Source organism: Actinia tenebrosa, unplaced genomic scaffold, assembly GCF_029948245.1.
Source record: "Actinia tenebrosa isolate PJP-AT-01 unplaced genomic scaffold, QUT_ActTen_1.0 PGA_scaffold8__29_contigs__length_14323225, whole genome shotgun sequence".
Classification (NCBI taxonomy): Eukaryota; Metazoa; Cnidaria; class Anthozoa; order Actiniaria; family Actiniidae; genus Actinia; species Actinia tenebrosa.
This window is the reverse complement of record NW_028292585.1, coordinates 8,740,749-8,759,963: the sequence shown is the minus strand read 5'-3', so window position 1 is coordinate 8,759,963 and position 19,215 is coordinate 8,740,749. Positions and strand designations below refer to the sequence as shown.

General features: G+C 34.2%; 2 protein-coding genes across 2 annotated transcripts; one reads left to right on the top strand and one right to left on the bottom strand.

Annotated features, from left to right (window-relative positions):
• Window positions 1-297: 297 nt before the first annotated feature.
• Window positions 298-9,449, bottom strand: LOC116294503 (atlastin-2-like). Its single transcript, XM_089023973.1, has 12 exons — window positions 9,344-9,449; window positions 9,045-9,277; window positions 7,553-7,690; window positions 6,621-6,725; window positions 5,656-5,706; window positions 5,481-5,537; window positions 3,761-3,992; window positions 3,360-3,487; window positions 2,999-3,055; window positions 2,245-2,316; window positions 1,157-1,588; window positions 298-951 (listed from the first exon to the last, which is right to left on the bottom strand). Exons 1-12 carry the CDS (start codon window positions 9,375-9,377, stop codon window positions 856-858), a joined length of 1,635 nt encoding a protein of 544 aa, XP_088880099.1. The 5' UTR covers window positions 9,378-9,449; the 3' UTR covers window positions 298-855.
• A 431-nt stretch (window positions 9,450-9,880) lies between these two features.
• LOC116294517 (ras-related protein Rab-4B) lies at window positions 9,881-19,140 on the top strand. The gene is made up of 7 exons (XM_031702145.2): window positions 9,881-10,012; window positions 10,146-10,226; window positions 12,125-12,239; window positions 12,891-12,953; window positions 13,841-13,995; window positions 14,435-14,530; window positions 15,407-19,140. Exons 1-7 carry the CDS (start codon window positions 9,997-9,999, stop codon window positions 15,532-15,534), a joined length of 654 nt encoding a protein of 217 aa, XP_031558005.1. The 5' UTR covers window positions 9,881-9,996; the 3' UTR covers window positions 15,535-19,140.
• Window positions 19,141-19,215: the final 75 nt, after the last annotated feature.

The following is a 19,215-nucleotide window of genomic DNA, read 5'->3' as shown; positions in this document are numbered from 1 at the left end:
TTTGTCTAGAAGATTAACGTACTTGTTATTTAAAGGTTTAAAACTGATATGAAATAAAATAGTATAACGCTGCAAAAACTGGTGTCCTTTTTCTGCTACCGAACAAAGTTATCATTATGAATGAACTACCATCATCGTCATCACCACCTTCGTCATCATCACCTTCATCACCCTCATCATCAACACTATCGTCATCTTCATCTTCATCGTCATCATCACCATAATCATCATCGTCGTCATCATCATTGTCATCGTGTTATTGGCAGCTACAAGGGGAAGCAAGATAGGACTAAATAATAACTGTTTTATTATAACATTTTATTCACAAATTATCTGATGAAACAGGTTAACGGGCAATAAAATAGACCGAGCCTACAAGAACTAAACATAGACATTCGCTCTCAAGGTTTTGCTGAGCATTTAAATCATACGAGTAGCTAGCTTGCCTGGCTTTTGATATTTAAACCGAAAGACCTGTTCAAGTCTGATTATTTGCTGAATGTAAGATAAATTTAAGTCTGACACTGAAATGGTATCCAACCATGCAGTGAACTGGTTTTCTATAGACTCGTTACAGGATATTCCCAATGCAGCCCAATTCAAAGGACGAAAATACATAACCTTACTCTCATGAGAACTAAAAATCATTGTTTTGTCCTCTGAGTTGAACGGCTCTGAGAATTGCTGAAACCGGTCTCTAGTAAGGCCAGCACTGAACTGGCTTCCGACATATTATTGGCTTCTACTAATTCTAATAAGTATTTCAATTTTCAAGCAACAAAGTATTTACATTGTATGGTATGTCCAGTATTTGGTATCTTTAGTTTTGTACAACTGAAGTCAATCAAAGTGAGTTTATTTTTTCTTTTTTGAAGTCATCTGGTTGGTAGCTGTAGTTGTCACGGCTTGGACTCCACGTTGTAGAATAACATTGTAGAGAGGTATGAAAGTCTGCAAGGCAAGGAAAAAGTAGGAATTAACTTGGAGCGAAGATAAATAACGATCAAACTAGCAGGCTCCTTTCGGGGCCATTTTTGTGAAGTTAGCCAATCACGACGTTTGAAAACTTGAGCCAATCAGAAGAGAGAGCAGAAACAGAAACATATTTGGCCTCAGCCAATCAGCATTGGCAACAACATGAAATGTGCATATTTACCTCGTCCCAGATCAATTCAGCCAGATGATCTAGTCTCGCCGCAATCTCCCTAAACTCTCCAGTGAAGCGAATATAGAACCAGACGAGCATCATAATGACGCCCAACAATACAATCAGGTTACACATGCGTGTGAACGACGACAAACCAATCGAATTGAAAAAGCTTGAAAACAAATAGCTGATAATGATGACAGTAATAAGGATGGCTGGTGTACGTCCCGCATTGAAGATATTCTTGCTGTCGTTCTGTTTTACAAAGTTTTCATAAATTTCTTCAATTTCTCGCTCAAGTCGTGCGGCGTACTCTTGGCAGAAGGATTCACCGCCCATCTTGCGCGTCTTATGGAAGAGCTCTAGGGCCGAAATGCGTAGAAGGTTGTGCCTGTTTTCCAGTTCATTTGGTGCCATGTAAGGCATGTCACCTCCACATATCTAAAGGAAAGATAATGTACTAATGTAGGAGCTTTATAATGAGAGTTATCATACATTACTATTAATTTTTTTTCGATAAGAATTCATAAAATTGATTATTCTCCTCTTTGAATATAAAACTGGCTTCTCGATTTTACTGAATTTGCGTTTTTCATGTTTGTCGCCCGTCAAGTTGGATGCGCACGCAACCTTGAGAGAACGGTCTATAAATGAATGAATGGATGAATGAATGGAAGATTGGATGAATGGATGGATGAATGAATGGAAGATTGGATATATGGATAGATGGATGGATGAATGGATTAATGGATTATTGGATATATGGATGGATGAGACAGAGTGAATGACCGAACGGTCAAACAATTAAATATTTGCACATAAATGAAAAACTAAACGATATTGAATAATAATAAGCAAATATAAATAAAGAAAACTTGAAAAATATGAATGAATATCATATATAAAATATGTAAATTAACAAATGGGAAAAATTTCAAAAATGCTCTGCTCTTTCTAGTTTTGCACCACAAGTTAACAAGTTAAGCATTCATAACTTTCAATTCGATCCCAAAAAGTAGCCTTGTTTTAACTCCAAGTTCCAAAAGAAAAAAAGAAAGAAAGAAAAAACTCCAAGTTCCAACCCTCAAATTACTTACTGTTTCCATCTCTTTGTTGTAGGCATCCTTGGATGCGGCTAGAGCTGCCAGATTGTTAGCCTCTGCTGTGGCCTAGTTCAAACAAACAAGGAAGCCAACTTAGACAAGTTTGAACTTACTGTCATTTTCATTTTTATAACCAGACTCTGTAGTTGAATTTGGAAGTTGGAAATTGGTTTGTATCTGCTGCCAGTCCAAAAATGTTAAAGGCACCAACTGGCTATTTTTGATTGACAGAGGCGAAAAAAACAATTGCCATGTGCAGGATGATTAACTGCAAATTTTGCATAATATTCATGTCACACTCAGACTATAGCGAACCAATCACTGTTGCAGCAGTTTTCCCAATGGAATTAAAATCTAGTCCCACAAACAACTACAAAGTATTTGTTTTAAGAGTACTGCGAGGATACAAGGCAATTTTCTATTCTTTTCACAGCACAGTAAACTATGAAACAATAATTATTTATAATCTATTTTCTGAGATCAGAGTTTTAAATTCTGAGATATTTTAGATAATTTGTTTAGCTTGTGGGACATAGCAACGGTAACTAAGGGGAGTCTGAACCATGAATTGAAAACTGCTATGAGAAAAAGATACCATTTACAACTTATCACTAAATCCTGTTACTAAGTGTTGAGAGAGTCTGGATGTTACTCAAGAAGTTGTGTGCTGAAAGCCCCTCAGGAATTTAGATTTTTTGTTCAAGGACAAAATGATGTCAAAGACACATTTAAATCAAATATATCTCACCAGTAACATTGACTTTGGCTGAGGCAGTTCATCACCTTGAAATATCTTCATGTAAGCCTGCAAAAATAGTTATACTTTAAGGTTGAGCTTATCTGAAATATATTCATTTATTTAACATCACAGACAAATTGTACCTTGAGTATTTATAACAAATTAACATATTTGCAGACGCACGCTATTTACAATAACTATATATAGGCTAACCTAGGTAAATAGCTAAAATGAAAAGAAAATCGATGGTAATTGGAAAGAGATTGTCTGAATCTTTTCTTTGGGGGAAGAAGGGTGCACCCCTCTCTCTGTTAATTCTCTGTTTAAGGGTATTTCAAGGTAAAGCTAGATGGATATTAGGGTTTTGTACCTTGAAGTATTCCATCAGTCCTCTACAAGTCACTTCTTCACCATTAATACCTTTTAATACAAGGTTTTCAGGTGCCAAGAGTGAAGGAATCAACTCTTTTAGTTGCTTTTTGAACTCATAATCAATATCTGAAAGGAAGAAAACAATGATGAAGACTTAGAAGTCAGAATAAATTAAATATTGGACAAATAGATAGATGGATAAGTGGGCATTAGTCTGTGGGTAGTAGTGTTGATATGGATGGATGGATGGATGGATGGAGGGAGGGAGGGAGGGAGGGAGGGTTGGATGGATGGATGGATGATTTAATAAATTCAGACATTCATAATGTATTATCTAGAATACACACATCAACTGTTTTACCTATAATGTGACTATGTTAAACAATGATATTTCCTTACCTTCTAACCGACCATCAAAAGTAGGGTTTGTAGCAACTCTAAGTCCAGGATGCGGCATCAGATAGCACCCAATCTTATCAAAGCACTCCCTCACATGTCTTCGTACTTGCTGCAGTTCTGGGTGCTGTTTCTCTGATAACTTTAGTCTGCGTTCAAGGATAGCTTCACCTCCTTTTTGGCCATAGTCAGCTTCATAAGGAAAGCTCCAATCTCTGACTAAGAACAGCAGACTCTGGGAATTGAATAACGTTTCTAAATTGAGACAATACTCCTTTGTTTAATGAGACATTATCTTTCTTTGCGATACAGTGTAAAAATGTAAAAAATCATATTCAACTAAGCCAGGGGATAAGCTGAAAAGTATAATTTAGTACTATTTCACATCCCCATCCCACTAGGAAAAGGAAAAGGAAGAAATAAAATAAAAGTAATTATAAAAGGAAAATGAAGGGAAGAGATTGGAAGAAATTGAAAGGAAAGAAATGACAGTAAAAACAGGACAGATATTTTGAACTAAAATTTGAGAGATATTTTGGAATGGTTGTTGGTATATGGCAAAAAACTTGGCCATAAAGTCTGAGAATAGATTATTACTATTATTATATTATCATATATTATTATAGATTATTACTGCTATAATTATACAGCTTCTCATTGATCCCATATAGGTAACTGTCCAATTATTTTTCTTAATCATATCCTTTTTGTAATCACTACCAAATCTTGCAATCTGATTGGTTCAAAGGAGTGTGATTAATTCCCAAATTGCATCCTTAGGAGCTCTTAATCGCATCCTTTTGAGCTCTTAATCGCATCTTTTTGAAAGAGCCAATCACAGAACAGAATTCTTATGTTCAGCCAATCAGAGAAGAGAATGATTAGCATTATTTATGAATATTTAATGATTTGCTGATAAATCGTTTATTTTATACCATGAAAAACCTGATTGATTTACTTCTTCTACTACATTAAATTGATTATTCTGCATTCTTTATTGTGTCTTTTTCTTGCGTATGATTACGAAAAGGATATGATTAAGTGGTAATTGAACTGAGTGGAGTGCAATTTTGGACCAAAATCATACTTGTGATTAACAAATTGCACTCCCGCTACGCGGTTGTGCAATTTTGTAATCACTCGTATGATTTTGGTCCAAATTGCACTCCACTCAGTTCAATTACCATCATTAATTGGACAGGTCTTGTTGATATGGGATTAATTAGTCAGCTATATAATTAATAGGTAATGGGATTTCATGCTCCCCAATCAAGAAATAATTAGACTTGAAAAATTCCTCTGACTACCAAATTGGACTCGGCCTACGGCCTCATCCAATTTTGTCAGTCCTTGGAATTTTCCTCGTCCAATTATTTCTTAATTGGACAGCATGGAGTCCTATTACATTTACTTATTGTCGAAGTGCAAACCGTGATGTTTGATGTCTCATATACCAACTCACATATTTCAGACTCATATATTTCAAAGACCATCAATCAAAGGACTGCAATAAAAAATATATTTTGAAGGAGATTTTGGACTGAATTAAAGATTTTAGAGAATAAGGTATTTAAGATAACTAATTTAGTCTAAAATCTCCCTAAAGATATTGTTTTTTTTAACAGCAATTCTATGATTGGCCATCAATGAAATGCTAGTTGGTTAACCAGACAGCAAACTTTGCTCGTCACTTCAACAATCATGATAGTAATATGATATTCACCTGGAAAGGCTTTACATCATTGCTCTCCATGGCCAATTTACCATATTCTGTAAACAACTAAAATCACAAGAAAAATATATCCTTAGTACACAAAGGAAAACATAAAATCTGGGGGGGGGGGGGGGGGGGGGAATGTATCTTTCACATAAAAACGTCTTGATTAATAGCAACCAACCTGCAAGTGCTGTAGATCATCTTCTTGTATATTTTGTGATAAATTGTATACCTGGAATATATTATTGACAAGTAAATATTTGATAAAACATTAAAAAATACTTATCAGTCATTTGCAACCCATTACCAGTGCTAAACAACAAAAAAACAAAAAAAAAAAACAAAAAAAAAATGCAACATGTATCCAATGGCAGCTTAAAGGTTTTGTTGGATGCTGTATGTCAAACCCAAAATCCTTATGTCAATGCAATCGAGCAAAAGGTCACACCAATATGGAATTTATTATTGAACAAACAAATTTTCTGGTATAGTTTCTTCTGTGCTTACATACTACATTTATATCTTGAGTAAGAAACGAGACAGTTTTAAGATTTTGCCGTCAAAACTACTATGTTGCTAGGGGCAACAGTGCAAGGTTACTTCCTTCCTGCAGCTGAAAATCATCCAGAAAAGTAGCCAATATAATTATATACAGTATCTCCTCCATTCCCTACTATTTCATCAATGATGGAAGTTCTCAAACCTTCTGAAAGAGGAAGACCTCTCTGAAACGTTCTGCCTTGTCGAGTTATGTCCATTTTTTTGAGATTTTTTGAGATTACCTCATAATAGTATGCCGTTGCCCCTAACAACATAGTTTTCACGGTGAAATGTACATCTCAAAACTGTCTTATTTCTTACTCAAGTGTTAAGCATAGTATATAAATATGAAGAAATACATTTCAAGCACGGTAAGAAAAAAATCATGAAACAAAACCTTGACACAAAATAGTTTTGGAATAGCGGTATAATAAACTTTGGCCCTGATTCCGTAGTAATCAATCACAAATTCCCAACAAGTTGGTACAAACTTCAGCTTGAACTTGTTTCAATGAACCATGACTTGTTGATTATAAGATAAGATATTTGATTTAAATAAAAAGGCAACTTTACATTGTTTATTGTTTAGATGGACTGTGTCCTCACCTGAGTAGAACATGTCATTGTACTAAGAGCAAAGATAGTAGCACAGTCTTTGACAGTAGATGAACTATCGAATGCGCCTTGAGTATCCATCAGAAGAACAACCACCTAAATGTACAAAATAAAAAATGTGAGCTGAGCGTTAGAATAATGAATGTAGTAGAAGCGCATGTGAGTGAAAAGTGTCCCCAATTAGTGCGAAAGCGCTAGAACAACTAGACTCTTAAATAAAGTGATTTATTTTATAAGAAACAAGAAATCAAAACACAGCATCAACATGCTAATGTCTAGACTAAAACCTATTTAGCAGAGGATTTGTAGAGGATGATTTAAAAAGGCAAAAATTAGTGATGATGTGAGGCCTGAAATTTAAGAGCATTATGCCATGGTATTTAACATATTGTTTTCACATTTTCTTTCTTGATCGACATGTATAAATGGCTATCTCTAACATTTTGGGACTTACCATTGATAATGGTTGGGAAACCTTGAAGTGAACAAACTAAAACTTATATTTATCTAGAACTTAAGTCATATTGTTCTAGCTTCATTCTAAGAAGTCTTGTAATAATTATTAGCTATGGATCTGATACTCAAATCTTGGTAGCTCTCACAATTTCTTTCCTTTAAGTGCCATGGCATATCTAAACATATGGCAAAAAATACTGAACATTGAATTAACAGATAAAAACTGTTTTTGATTTGTTTTATGAAATAACAAACGCACGAAAAGATCGAAAAAAAGCAAAGTCTAAGTAAATTCTCCCTACGTGCCGTCTTATTCTTATTCTCATGACCAATGAGCGCACGCGATAGATTAAAAATGACAATAGCGTGTTTTGATACTCTCATCAAACATGGTTTTCGACCAATCATAGCGCGCGTAGTATCCCAATTATTTTATAATAACATGTCAAGATGTTACTATGGATTACCTCTTCTCCATTAGGTAAAGTACATATATAAGGTTTACTCCACAATAATATTCCTGTGGTATCTCTTTCTGATCCTCCTCTCCATGAGAACCCTTCCAGAGCTTCCCTCTCATTACCGAGCCAGTCCTCATGGACATCCTATATAGTATCAGGATAATATTATAATCAATTATTGTTATGAAGCTAGGGTTTGGTTATTAACAACCCTACTTTTAGAATCAGTGTGCTGCGCTATTGTTATGTACCCAGTGTCAAGTTTCTGTGGACCACTTTGATTACGTACAACGAGTATCATTAACCAATCATATTGCAACATTTTTACCCAGCCAATTAGATACAAATCAATATAATAAGAGCATGAGAATATGAATATTCTGATTGGCTAACACTGTTATCAGTTTAATCTCTGTCTAGTTTACTGTTATCTGATTGGTCAGTTTTGTTCAAGTGGTCCTGGTTAAGTTGGTGTGTCTGTACAGCAACAACACTTCCAGAGCTCCCCGTATTACCTAGCCAGTCCTAATGGATATCCTATATAGTATCAGTACGTTTATAATCAAGAGCTAATGGCTAGAGTTGAGTTAACAACCCTTAAGATCTTTCCTTCTTTATTACCCAAATAGTCCTTATGCAAGGATAATATTTTATCTCCCATAAGGCTCTTTTTCTATATCAACTATGCTCCATTACTGAATTTTCCATTCATTGAAATTCATTCATTCATTGAAATTCATATAATTGTAATTATCACAACAATATATCTTAAATATTAAATCCTTATAATTTTGAAACTTGGTTCTAATATTCAGCCTTGTCTTACTTTTCTCTAAACAGAACAGAACGACAATATTTTTAAAGGTTGCAGTTCAATGTACAAATTCCACCTAAATTTTAAAACTCTTGAAAAAGCACAAAATGTATTGCATTTAATAAACTTAACTTCTTAACCATATCAAATGCAATATATCGGCAGGAAATGCCAAATTAATAAGAAATAAGGAAACAAACAGTGATTTTCTGAAGTGCAAACATTGGTATTATAAAAGATTTAAGCTTATTTGGGTGATTTCAAATGCTATAATATCGAAGTAAAATAAAGACAAATGGTTGGCTAGTATTTTCAAAATTTAAATAGAAAAAATACAGAATGTAGAAAGAACATGGGTGAGTTTATTCAGATTTTCGAGGGCTGAATCAATATTGTCTCGTTTTTTGACAGAAAGCCATAATTGAATAATTGAACGCGTCACTGCTTGTAGCATTTACATGTATTATAACTAAAATCTTTCAAATTATATAGTTGTTCTCTGTTAGTTAGAGAATAATAAGTTAAAACAATGTGGAAATGAAGGGGATAGAAGATCAAAATGTTAAGTTTTTGTCGGGAAGCCAAGGAATATTTAAAAGAATCGGTTTGTTTATGAAAAATTTTAATTTTTGGCGCTTTACGAGTGTAAAAACAGAACAGTAGAAGAAAAAGAACCGCCCTTACCTTGCGATCTAAATAACGCAGGAAGAAATCCAAAAGGAACGATTTGCCTTTCCTAAAAGCACCAGCTACGGAAATGACAGCGAATTTCTTATCCTTTATTTTATCATCGAGTAAAATCTTAGCAAGAGCTTCTTCGTCCAAGTCAAACGCATGTTCTTCTGTTGCAACGACTATAGGAATCGGACGATTCCCAAGCAATTTGCCACTAAATTCCCCTTCACTGTCAGAATTTCCTGATTTGACAATAAAACAGATTAAATTGGGAACACAGAGGGATACAGCATTAATAACATGATTACCTCCAGAGTCTGTTTTTCGGTTACGAAGCTCCATCTTGATTCAAATTTTCTTTATAAACCAAAGAACGACGTAATCTCCTCTCATGGCCGCCACTTCCGATTAAAGTGCATCTTGGGTAATATTGGACTCCGCACCGGAGGGGGTAGGGAAAATTTGACCAACTAACAAACAACACAGGCAACCCAAGCTTAAACGTTTAGCGAGCACCGATATATATTCTACTATCTGCAAAGGAAAAAAATCAAACTTGCAATGACTAAAATTCGTTCAAAACTTTAATAATTTTTTCTCCTTTTTTCGCCATGCCGTTCGTTGCTAGAGTAGCAAATTTACCAAAAAAAAAAAAAAAAAAAAAAAAAAAAAAAAAGAACGAAAGAATTTCTTAAGGAAATCACATAATAAAATTCATCGTAATGAATTTGTAGGTTGGAGAAGTAAATATGCTAGCATAAAACGGAACCGAGAGGAGTTAATATTTTTACAGTGCAAAAATATACTGACCCCTCCCCGGTCGAACCAGTTTTAGTACGTTTGTGCATTGAACCCTGGGTAAATACAGCAATAGGAGAATATTTAGAGAAGAGCAGAAACTTTGAAAAACCTTGGATTAAATTTCCAGCGATCTAAGCGCTTCATAAACACTTTCTTTGACATGTCAGAGACTTACGGTAAGTTAGGATTTTATTGAGCCAAAGTGATAACGTATTTAAGGGGAATGACGTTCGTTTTATGTGTTATTTGTCATCTGTTAAGCCGCCATGTTTGGGAAAAATATCACCTCTTCGTCTTGTCCTTTTTTAGACTTCCTCTTCAAATTTCTGGTGATTGGAAGCGCTGGCACCGGCAAATCGTGCATTCTGCACCAGTTTATCGAAGGCAAATGTAAGTATTTAGGAAAAATAATCGTCAGTCTCTGTAATTTGACTCTTCCTCCTCTTGACGTTGGTGTTTTTTAAGCCAGTCACTCTAAAAACTGGTAAGAAATCTCATAATTTTTACTATCGTGTCATCTCGGAACCTTTTTTCCTTCTTAGCTTTACGTCCTACTTATCTGCGAATGCTGTCGTTATTTAATCATTTTCAAGTCGAAGAACAGCATTTCTACTCATGAAATATTATTAGACCTTCAAATAACTTATGCTTAAGTTTATAAAATTTAAGCTTAATTATGTAAAACTAGATTTTCTAATGACAGCTACGCACTTTAAATAAGCCCTGTAGAGTGCTTTTAGTCTCACTGTTGAATAGTTGACGTCAACTAAATTAGATAAGTTATTTACTATTTTAGGTGATGTTGGCTAAATTTGAAACTATGAGTAAACAGCTACTGAGATCAGGGGGAGAAACGATGATACAAATGGATGTCTATTCACTCATTCTCTGGTAAAACAACCCCCCGGATTATCATGACCGTTATTTGGCGCGCTTTTACTATTTTAGGTGATGTCAACTGAATAGTTATCTAAGTTAGATAAATTTATCTAACTATTCAACAGTGAGACTAAAAGCACTCTATTTTGACTAGATAATGATTTTTTTGCTAAGCTTAAGGTGGCTGCCTATTTTTGAACGTTCGATTTGAGCCCACGATGTGCGCGCGCTCAGAAACTGCTGAAAAATCTACAAGATTTTATTGAAGAACCATACGCGTTTTGAGCTTCAACGGAGCAAAACCCTCAAATTTTGCACGGGACTCTATATTTTTTGATAGATCATTCGAAAAAACTCCTAAAAATCTAGGTCATATCAACATTTTAGGAAAAGTTTAAATTAGGAACACGTGAAAAAATAGATTTTTGTAGGGATTTTTGTTCGACTTTGAGATTTTTTAAGAGCACCAAAACTACAAAATATGACAAATCAACGTATCTTTCTGTCTTTTTGTCGAAAATATCCATGTATTTTTGTAGAAGGATTGACTAGCCTTCGTTCGTGCAATCATATAGTCTGCAAATAACTATTATCTTATTAATCTTAATTTTTTTCTAATCACTTCCAGTAGCGCAATTTTTACTCCAAAAGCTCATGCGTAGGCTTCCATTATATGCTGATTATCTCAAAAACGAGCTCGGGACACCCTATTTTTCTTTCCAGATTTGGAATCAGCATTAAATTTCAATTCGGAAAATCAAAGTTTTAAAAAAAGCTTAAATCAATTTCCAAAAGTAGGCAGTCACCTTAACTGATTACTGATTTGTCTATTTTCATTGCATTGTTTTTTTATTGGTAATGTGGTTGGTCTTCCATAGAGTACCATCCTGCTTTTTGGTTGAATCGTACTGCATGGTTTAATTTTAATGTAGCTTAAATGAGATACACTAATCACTGCCATATGTAGAAGTCATTGCATGAAAACATGCATAATTGCTTTTGGAAACTTTATGTAAGTCTTGCCGTATTTTCATTGGCCCTATTAGACCAAGTCAAAAATTAATACAAATTAGTAAATTAACAAGTAATGTAAAAGTTAATATCTAGCGACAGCTTTTTGTTAAAAGCAGCTGTTCATTACACACCAAACCAAAAAAAAAAAAGAAAAAGAAAAAGAAAAAGTGAAAGGGCTAGAAATTGTGACTTATGCGTGTAGATTAAAATCTTTATCAACAACATTATTTTGTCCTGGCAACTAAATAGTCCCCTTCACGGCACTTCCCCATGTGCCATCTTGAAATGCTTGTGCATTGAAGCAAGAAGGGTGGTGATATACAGCTAGTACTGATTGATAATTGTTTTTTAATGCAACTGATATTCTTGACAATATTCTTTCAATCACTGAACAGTCAAGCAAGACTCAAGCCATACTATTGGAGTTGAGTTTGGATCCAAGATTATTAATGTTGGAGGGAAGTCTGTGAAGCTTCAGATCTGGGACACTGCCGGACAAGAACGATTTAGGTCAGTATTAAGCAATGAGAAATATAGCTTTTCACAGATACTGATAAAATTGATATCACAAAGCCTTGTGGGATTGATATGTGAACAAACTTCATCAACAAAGGGTTTGATTACTGCATGGAAAAGAAGGTGCATTTCAGTCAAAAAAGCATGCTAGTAACTGTTTTCCAGGAAATGAAAACAACAATTAAGACAACAAAATAACATCATAGCACCATTTTAGAATGTGCGCTGGGCTTGGCTTGTCTGCATTTCAATCCCATGATGCATGTCATCTGTGAAAAATGCTATTTTAATTCTACTGAAATGAAATATAATTGTAAAGGTGCATTTGCACAGGGAAAAAAACTGGATTCCCAAATTGGGAATTGTTGGGAATTTCCTTGGATTCCCAATTTGAACACCAAGGTGGTGTTTTATTGTCGGGAATTTCCTTCTAATATCCAATAGAAAAACAAAATTCCCAACAAACTAACATTGGGAATCAGTGCCACGTTCCCAATTTCGTTCTCTCTGGGAATTGGATGGGAATTCGTTGTGAATTCAAGGAAATTCCCAACAAATTCCCAATTTGGGAATCCGGTTTTTTCCCCTGTGTTGGGGATACATTTTTATGAGGACTTATGATTGTTGTCTTGTTTGGTTTTGCAGGTCAGTCACCAGAAGTTACTACAGAGGTGCAGCTGGTGCTCTCTTGGTATATGACATTTCAAGGTAGGGGTCCATAAATTTAGCTTGCTGTGAAGGTTCGCTGCGAAAGCTCCTGTCAAATCCATAGGAACTTCATCAGCCATTTTATCACAGTTTCACAGTTTGGGGCTATTTATTCTGTCATCTCAACATGGAGCAACTGGTATAAAATTACTTGCACCAAAACTAATTAATATGAGAAAAATTAAAGTTCAACTTCTAAATTCCAATTCAATCATAGAATGAGGCCACAGGTCCGTTGGTCACTGGTTATCAAGTGCCACCCAGCTTTTTAAAAAAACAGACAATTTAATTATTATTAATTGTATGTCGGCCCCTTTAACTTCTGTTAGTGATGACAAGAATGTCAAGAGAGTGGGCATGAGTATTAGATTCTGTGATAATGGTACAGCTGTACAGTGTATATGGAGTGGTTAGATCAAATTTATCTTGGATCTTAGGTTCTATCAAATTGTTGCTGACAGGTGTGAAAAGCTTTACACAAAGTCAGGGCTTAAAGTAACAGCCAATCATTTGCCAGTCATGATAACCAGCCAAATAAGCTTTAGCTCTGTCATACCTCATTGCTGGCTTAACATTACTGGTCAAAATGACTGATAAGGCAAAGACTTGACATGGCCAGATATCATTAAATGACTAGCTATTATTTTAAGCCCTGGAAGTATCTTTCTCCTAAATCACCTAACAATGAATAAACATGCATTTAGAAAGAATAAATGACTAAAATAAATTATAACTAATTTGATAATATTAAGAAAAAGATAAATAATAAAATTATAGAATCATTCCAACTCATTTTCTAACTAGTATTTTTGGCACGAACTCTTCAAAACAAAATCCTGACAATCAAATCAGAAATGTTATTAATTTCCAATAACTATTCTTTTTAGCCGAGAGACCTTCAATTCATTGTCAAATTGGCTGTCAGATGCAAGGACACTTGCAAGCCCTAACATTGTGATTATTTTGGTTGGAAATAAGAAGGATCTTGATGCAGACAGGGAAGTAACTTTCCTTGAAGCCAGCAGATTTGCACAGGAAAATGGTAAGTTGAAGGCCTTTGACAACCTATATTACATTTACAAACTTTTCTTTAAAACATTTCATTTTTATTTGCAACCAAGGTCAATGCGGAAAATATCTTTTCTAATGTTGTCAATAAACCTGTATCTCTCTTTAATTTGATCAAACTAGTGCAATGCAGACATACATGTAAATTAGCTGTCACCATTACAACTACTGAAGTAAAGGGGAAGACAAAATTTTGGCCAGATACTAATTACCTTTTGCAGTAGAGTGGTTAATTTTTTTTTTTTTTTGAATAACAAGTGATTAAAATCATTTTCCAAACCCAAAAAAAACCTGTATCTATAACTCATTTATAAATTATTTTGTGATCAGAATTTGAATATCTTATGTCATACCATTTTTAGAAAACCTAGTATGTTACAATTACACTAATTTCTTATTATTTTCTTCCCCAGAATTAATATTTCTAGAGACAAGTGCTCTATCTGGTGAAAATGTTGAGGAGGCATTCCTCAAGTGCTCCAGAACAATCTTAAATAAAATTGAATCAGGTAAATGCAAAACAACGACAGCAAAAATATGACAATAACAAAAGCAAATAGATAAAAACTGTAAGAACAACAACAATAACAAACACAACAACCAAAACTACAACATGTAACAACAGCAACACCATCAGCAGTAGATTCAACAAATGATTCTAATGGTAACAGCAATGATAACAACACCTAACATCAACAATAAAAACAACAATTAAATCAAACAATAAAGCAATAAAAGCACCAAAAGTAACAACATTGTGTTGCAATGGAGACACCCTTGGACCTAGGCTGTAATTAATAATTCAAGACAAAACGAGAATCCTTTATTATTCCTTTTCGGATTGATACTTTTACTTGTTGTCATAACGATAATTTAGTTCATTAATTGGTTTCAAAAAAATTAAGCCAGAAATTAAACTTTCGTTATTTTTCTCAAGAAGTTCCTGGGTCCAAGGGTGTTTTCTTGGCAACATCATCAAACACACGTACTAAACCGACTATTATACCCTACACCATATACATCTATATTATACTTGTACAGGTATATAATAAGTTACATAAGTTTCAGCCATTTCATTTAGGTATACTGTATGGTACAGCTTTTCAAATTATGGAGTCATCCTTTTGGGTTAAATTATATGCACTTTCTTCCATTTTCATAAACATGTGAACTTGGTAGCTGTAAGCTGCATGCCGATACTCTAAATTCTAAATTCTATTCTCGCTAGTCAAAAATATGAAAGGTATAGACTGATTAGTTAATTGATTGAGAGCAGCGAAAAACCAAATTTTAGCCTATGGCTCGCAGCTACCAAGTTTGCATGTTTATGAAAATAGCAGTATGAAACACTATTAATCTTTAATGAAACATGTGTTATGTTATAGGTGAACTTGACCCAGACAGAATGGGATCAGGAATCCAATATGGAGATCCATCACTACGACGATCAATAAGACCAGGCAGAGGAAGAGGAGAATCGACTAACAAGTGTGCAGCTGTATGTGGCAAGTAATGAAATCGATGCCTGCAGATAACTTCCATTACAAGACGGGGAACTTTTTAGTATTTAACAAGGCAATAAACAAACACCACATCCCAATAGATTTTTTGAGATGCGCAAGCGCTGTCAAAAGTATCACATGCTCAGATTCAAAAAATGAGGTGTTTTTGGGCAAGACTATTACATGCTACATGGAAACACTGAAAACAGCTTTGAAAGCTTGGAAATTATGTTAACGGAGAAATACTTTGATGTTTCTTTTGGTTGGGAAACAAATAATAGCTTTATGAAAAAATATAGCTCACCGCAAGCAAATTCTTTTTTCCAAAGGTTTTAAAAGTCACCTTTAACTCTATGGTTTTCAGTGGTTTCTGATCACACTGCCTGAAAATGACTTGTCTTATTGTCTGCACCTGTAATATTTATGAAAGCGCTCGCACATCTCAGAAATTGTCTATTCTTTAATGTAGATGGTCGGCATCTGTTTTCTGTTTTTAATTTCAAAGGACTGGGAGAAACGACTAGTTTACTGTGTGGTTTTTCTGTGGCGTGATCCTACGTTTATCATGCAAAAGTAATTGAGGAATGTTCTTACATAGTAAACTTTCACACTATCCTATTATTTCACAAACATAGCCAATTGCTACCTCAACAATTGTTGTGACGTATGATTATTTCACAAGACATTTCAATCACTGTAATCTTCACCATGCGGTATTGCCTCGTATTGTTTTATAACAGCGGCGTGAAATGTACACTTTTGGTTTTAATAGACTTGATATTGGTTAAATGATAAATATAATCTGCTACTAACAATAATCAATATAAATCACTATTAATATTTACAATGAGTCTATTTTACACAAATAGGCCTAAATTTATAAAATCCCAAATGTAGAAAGTTTATAGTCGTGTCTTGCATACAGTTAATTTCATGTACAATATTATATAGCATGATTAGTATACAGTAGTTGCTTGAAATATAGCTTTGCCCTGCAAAAAAGCTAAATAACATAGAAAGGTTTAGAGCTATTTTTACTACAACACCAGGAATGTTCTGAGAAATTGTAGTGGTTGATCAGACTAAATATTTCCTCAATTGAAGATTTATTGTCAATAATTGTAAGTTGTAATAGTACTTGTCTAGAGCATATCATTTATATTTTGTTTTTATTTTAACTACCCAAAGTGGATGATGCAAAGGCTGATTTACATGGCACAAATTTTTCCTTTCAAATATCATGTGCAACAAACTGATGACAGAAATTGCTTCATGTAAATCAACCGTACAACTTGCATATGACTGTAAATGGCAGCTACAACTTTAAGCATGTTGTGTGAGACAGTTGTGATGAAAAATTGTACCATGTTTAAATCGGCCTTAACAAAACTTGCTAATTTGCAGGAATTTTGCAATTTATTAATTAAAAATGTCTGCATAGTAGATAGAACCTGATTAGAGACTCATTTATGCAGGACCGATACGTGTTCCAAATGTTTAACTTGAAACTACATGGGGGTTAATAATCCTAATCATAAAACCAAAAGGTTAACCCTGCAGAACATCTATACAGTCGTTTGCAACTAAGCGTGAACACCAGACACTAAAACCTGTTCTAACTGGCGGCTGAAACGTTGAAGTTAATCAACAGGAACGTTGAGGTTTGGCGCCAAAGGCAAGCCTGATGGCAATGTTTGTTCAAATATGTGTGCATGTTGATCTGTTGGTGTTGGTCATGGATTCTTTCGAAAGAGTAGACATAAGCAAGTTTCTAGAAGAAATCGATCCTGATCTCCTTCAGTATCCTTCACATTTTCAAAAAAAAGGCTTTACTTCAAACAAAAGCATGAAGTACTGGAGAGAAAACGACTTTGATTCTTTCGAGATTGAAGTACCTGATGGAATTTGCGCGCCCAACCGTCCAACGAATCATTTCAAAACATAAATGTTCTGGTTGACTCAACGTTTCGGCCGCCAGTTAGAACATGTTTTAGTGTCTGGCGTTCACACTTAGTTGCAAACGACTGTAATTGATACCTATAGCTTGTTAGGATTTTCTTTGTTGTTGCACAACATCTCAGCATTCTGCATTTTAAATCCACTATGATTGAATACATTTTCCAAATAATGCTTCATTCTCGACATTCGCATCCCCATAATGCCTTGCGTTTTTGGGGGGTAACCAATCAAAAAACTGTCCCAAATTGAAAGGTTTCTTAATTGAATTTATACTATACCTGCTTTTATCTGTACAATACTGATTATCAGTTTATTCCAAGTTATTTTCGCGTGTACAGTTCATGAAGAGTTTTGGTCTTACAGAAAATGTATTGACTTACGAAAAAAATTTTAAAATTTACCTAAAACGTCTTCAAGCTTCTATCTTTTTCTGTTTTTTACTTCTTCATTTTATCTTTGGATACCAAACAAGGTATTTTCAACATTGTCTGATCAGCCTTAAGCAAAATAAGTGGGTTTTTACCCTCTGGTTACCCCCCAAAGATGCAAAGGATTATGGGGATGTGAAAGTCGAGAATAATCAACATTGCCATCATATCTGCTATAAATTTCTTCAGAAAAGTTACAACACACATATTGCAGATAGACCTCTTTACACGTACCTTAGGCATATTGTTTTTCCATTTCAGACCACTAGAGTGTTATTCCCTAGAGTATCATTGCTTTGTTTTTTTGTGAATATGGATAGACTCAAACAAAATGCTTATTCCCATGGTTTAAAATGGAAAAACATATTTATGCCTAAGGTTGCCTTTTTTTAGTCACAAAGAAATGTGAGTAAAAAAATGTATAAGACAATATAAGGATGAAGGTTGAACTGTGCTTAAAAAGTTCAAGTTTACTTTAGTTGTCAGTTATTAAAGTCTTGTAAAATTGGATAAATGAGTAAAAGTAGAATATTATGGAAGGATGTGGTTAACTAGATGTTACATAAAATCAAAAGCTAAGGATTATTAATATAATTGCATGTCACAATAAATCCATAAAAATGTACTAAATAATTCTTACTACATAGTACTATAGACCCCTTGCAGCAATATGGAATGCAGCTCAATCTGGGAAACAAAACAATAGGTTCCAATTCTCAGGAGATCGGAATTCTTTTGTTTTGTCCCCCAGATATTGAGGAGCTTTGATGTAACATGCAAGGGGTATATTTAAACAAAGTAGAGGGCATACCATATACCTGTGAAAAAGTTAACTATTAAAATTCTACAAATTGGTGCAAAGTCTATGGTCTCCTGAGATGCACTGAACTTACTTATTTGTCCAATTTCTTACAAAGATTTTTTCATAAATATATGGTGCACATCATATATATTCGTTAAAAACTATGTAGGACAATTTTATTAGTTAACTATTTCATAGATATATACTGTAGTATTCACTCTATCAAAGTGTTTTGCACAATTTAGTACTATTTAGTTTTAGTATTTTTTTCACAGGTTTATTTTCTGCATTCTTGGAAACAAAAAGATGTAATCCTAATTTGTAAGGAGCATGACTTAGGTACAGTTCATACTTGTAAACATGTCTTTGAAAGTGGGGTTTGTAAGTAATAAAGCTACTTTTTCATGTAATAAATTCTGAACATTGTTTTTGGTTGTCATGACAAGTAACTATAAGTTAAAATAAATGCTTTATTGTAAGGTAGTGGAAGGTCGGGAATTGAA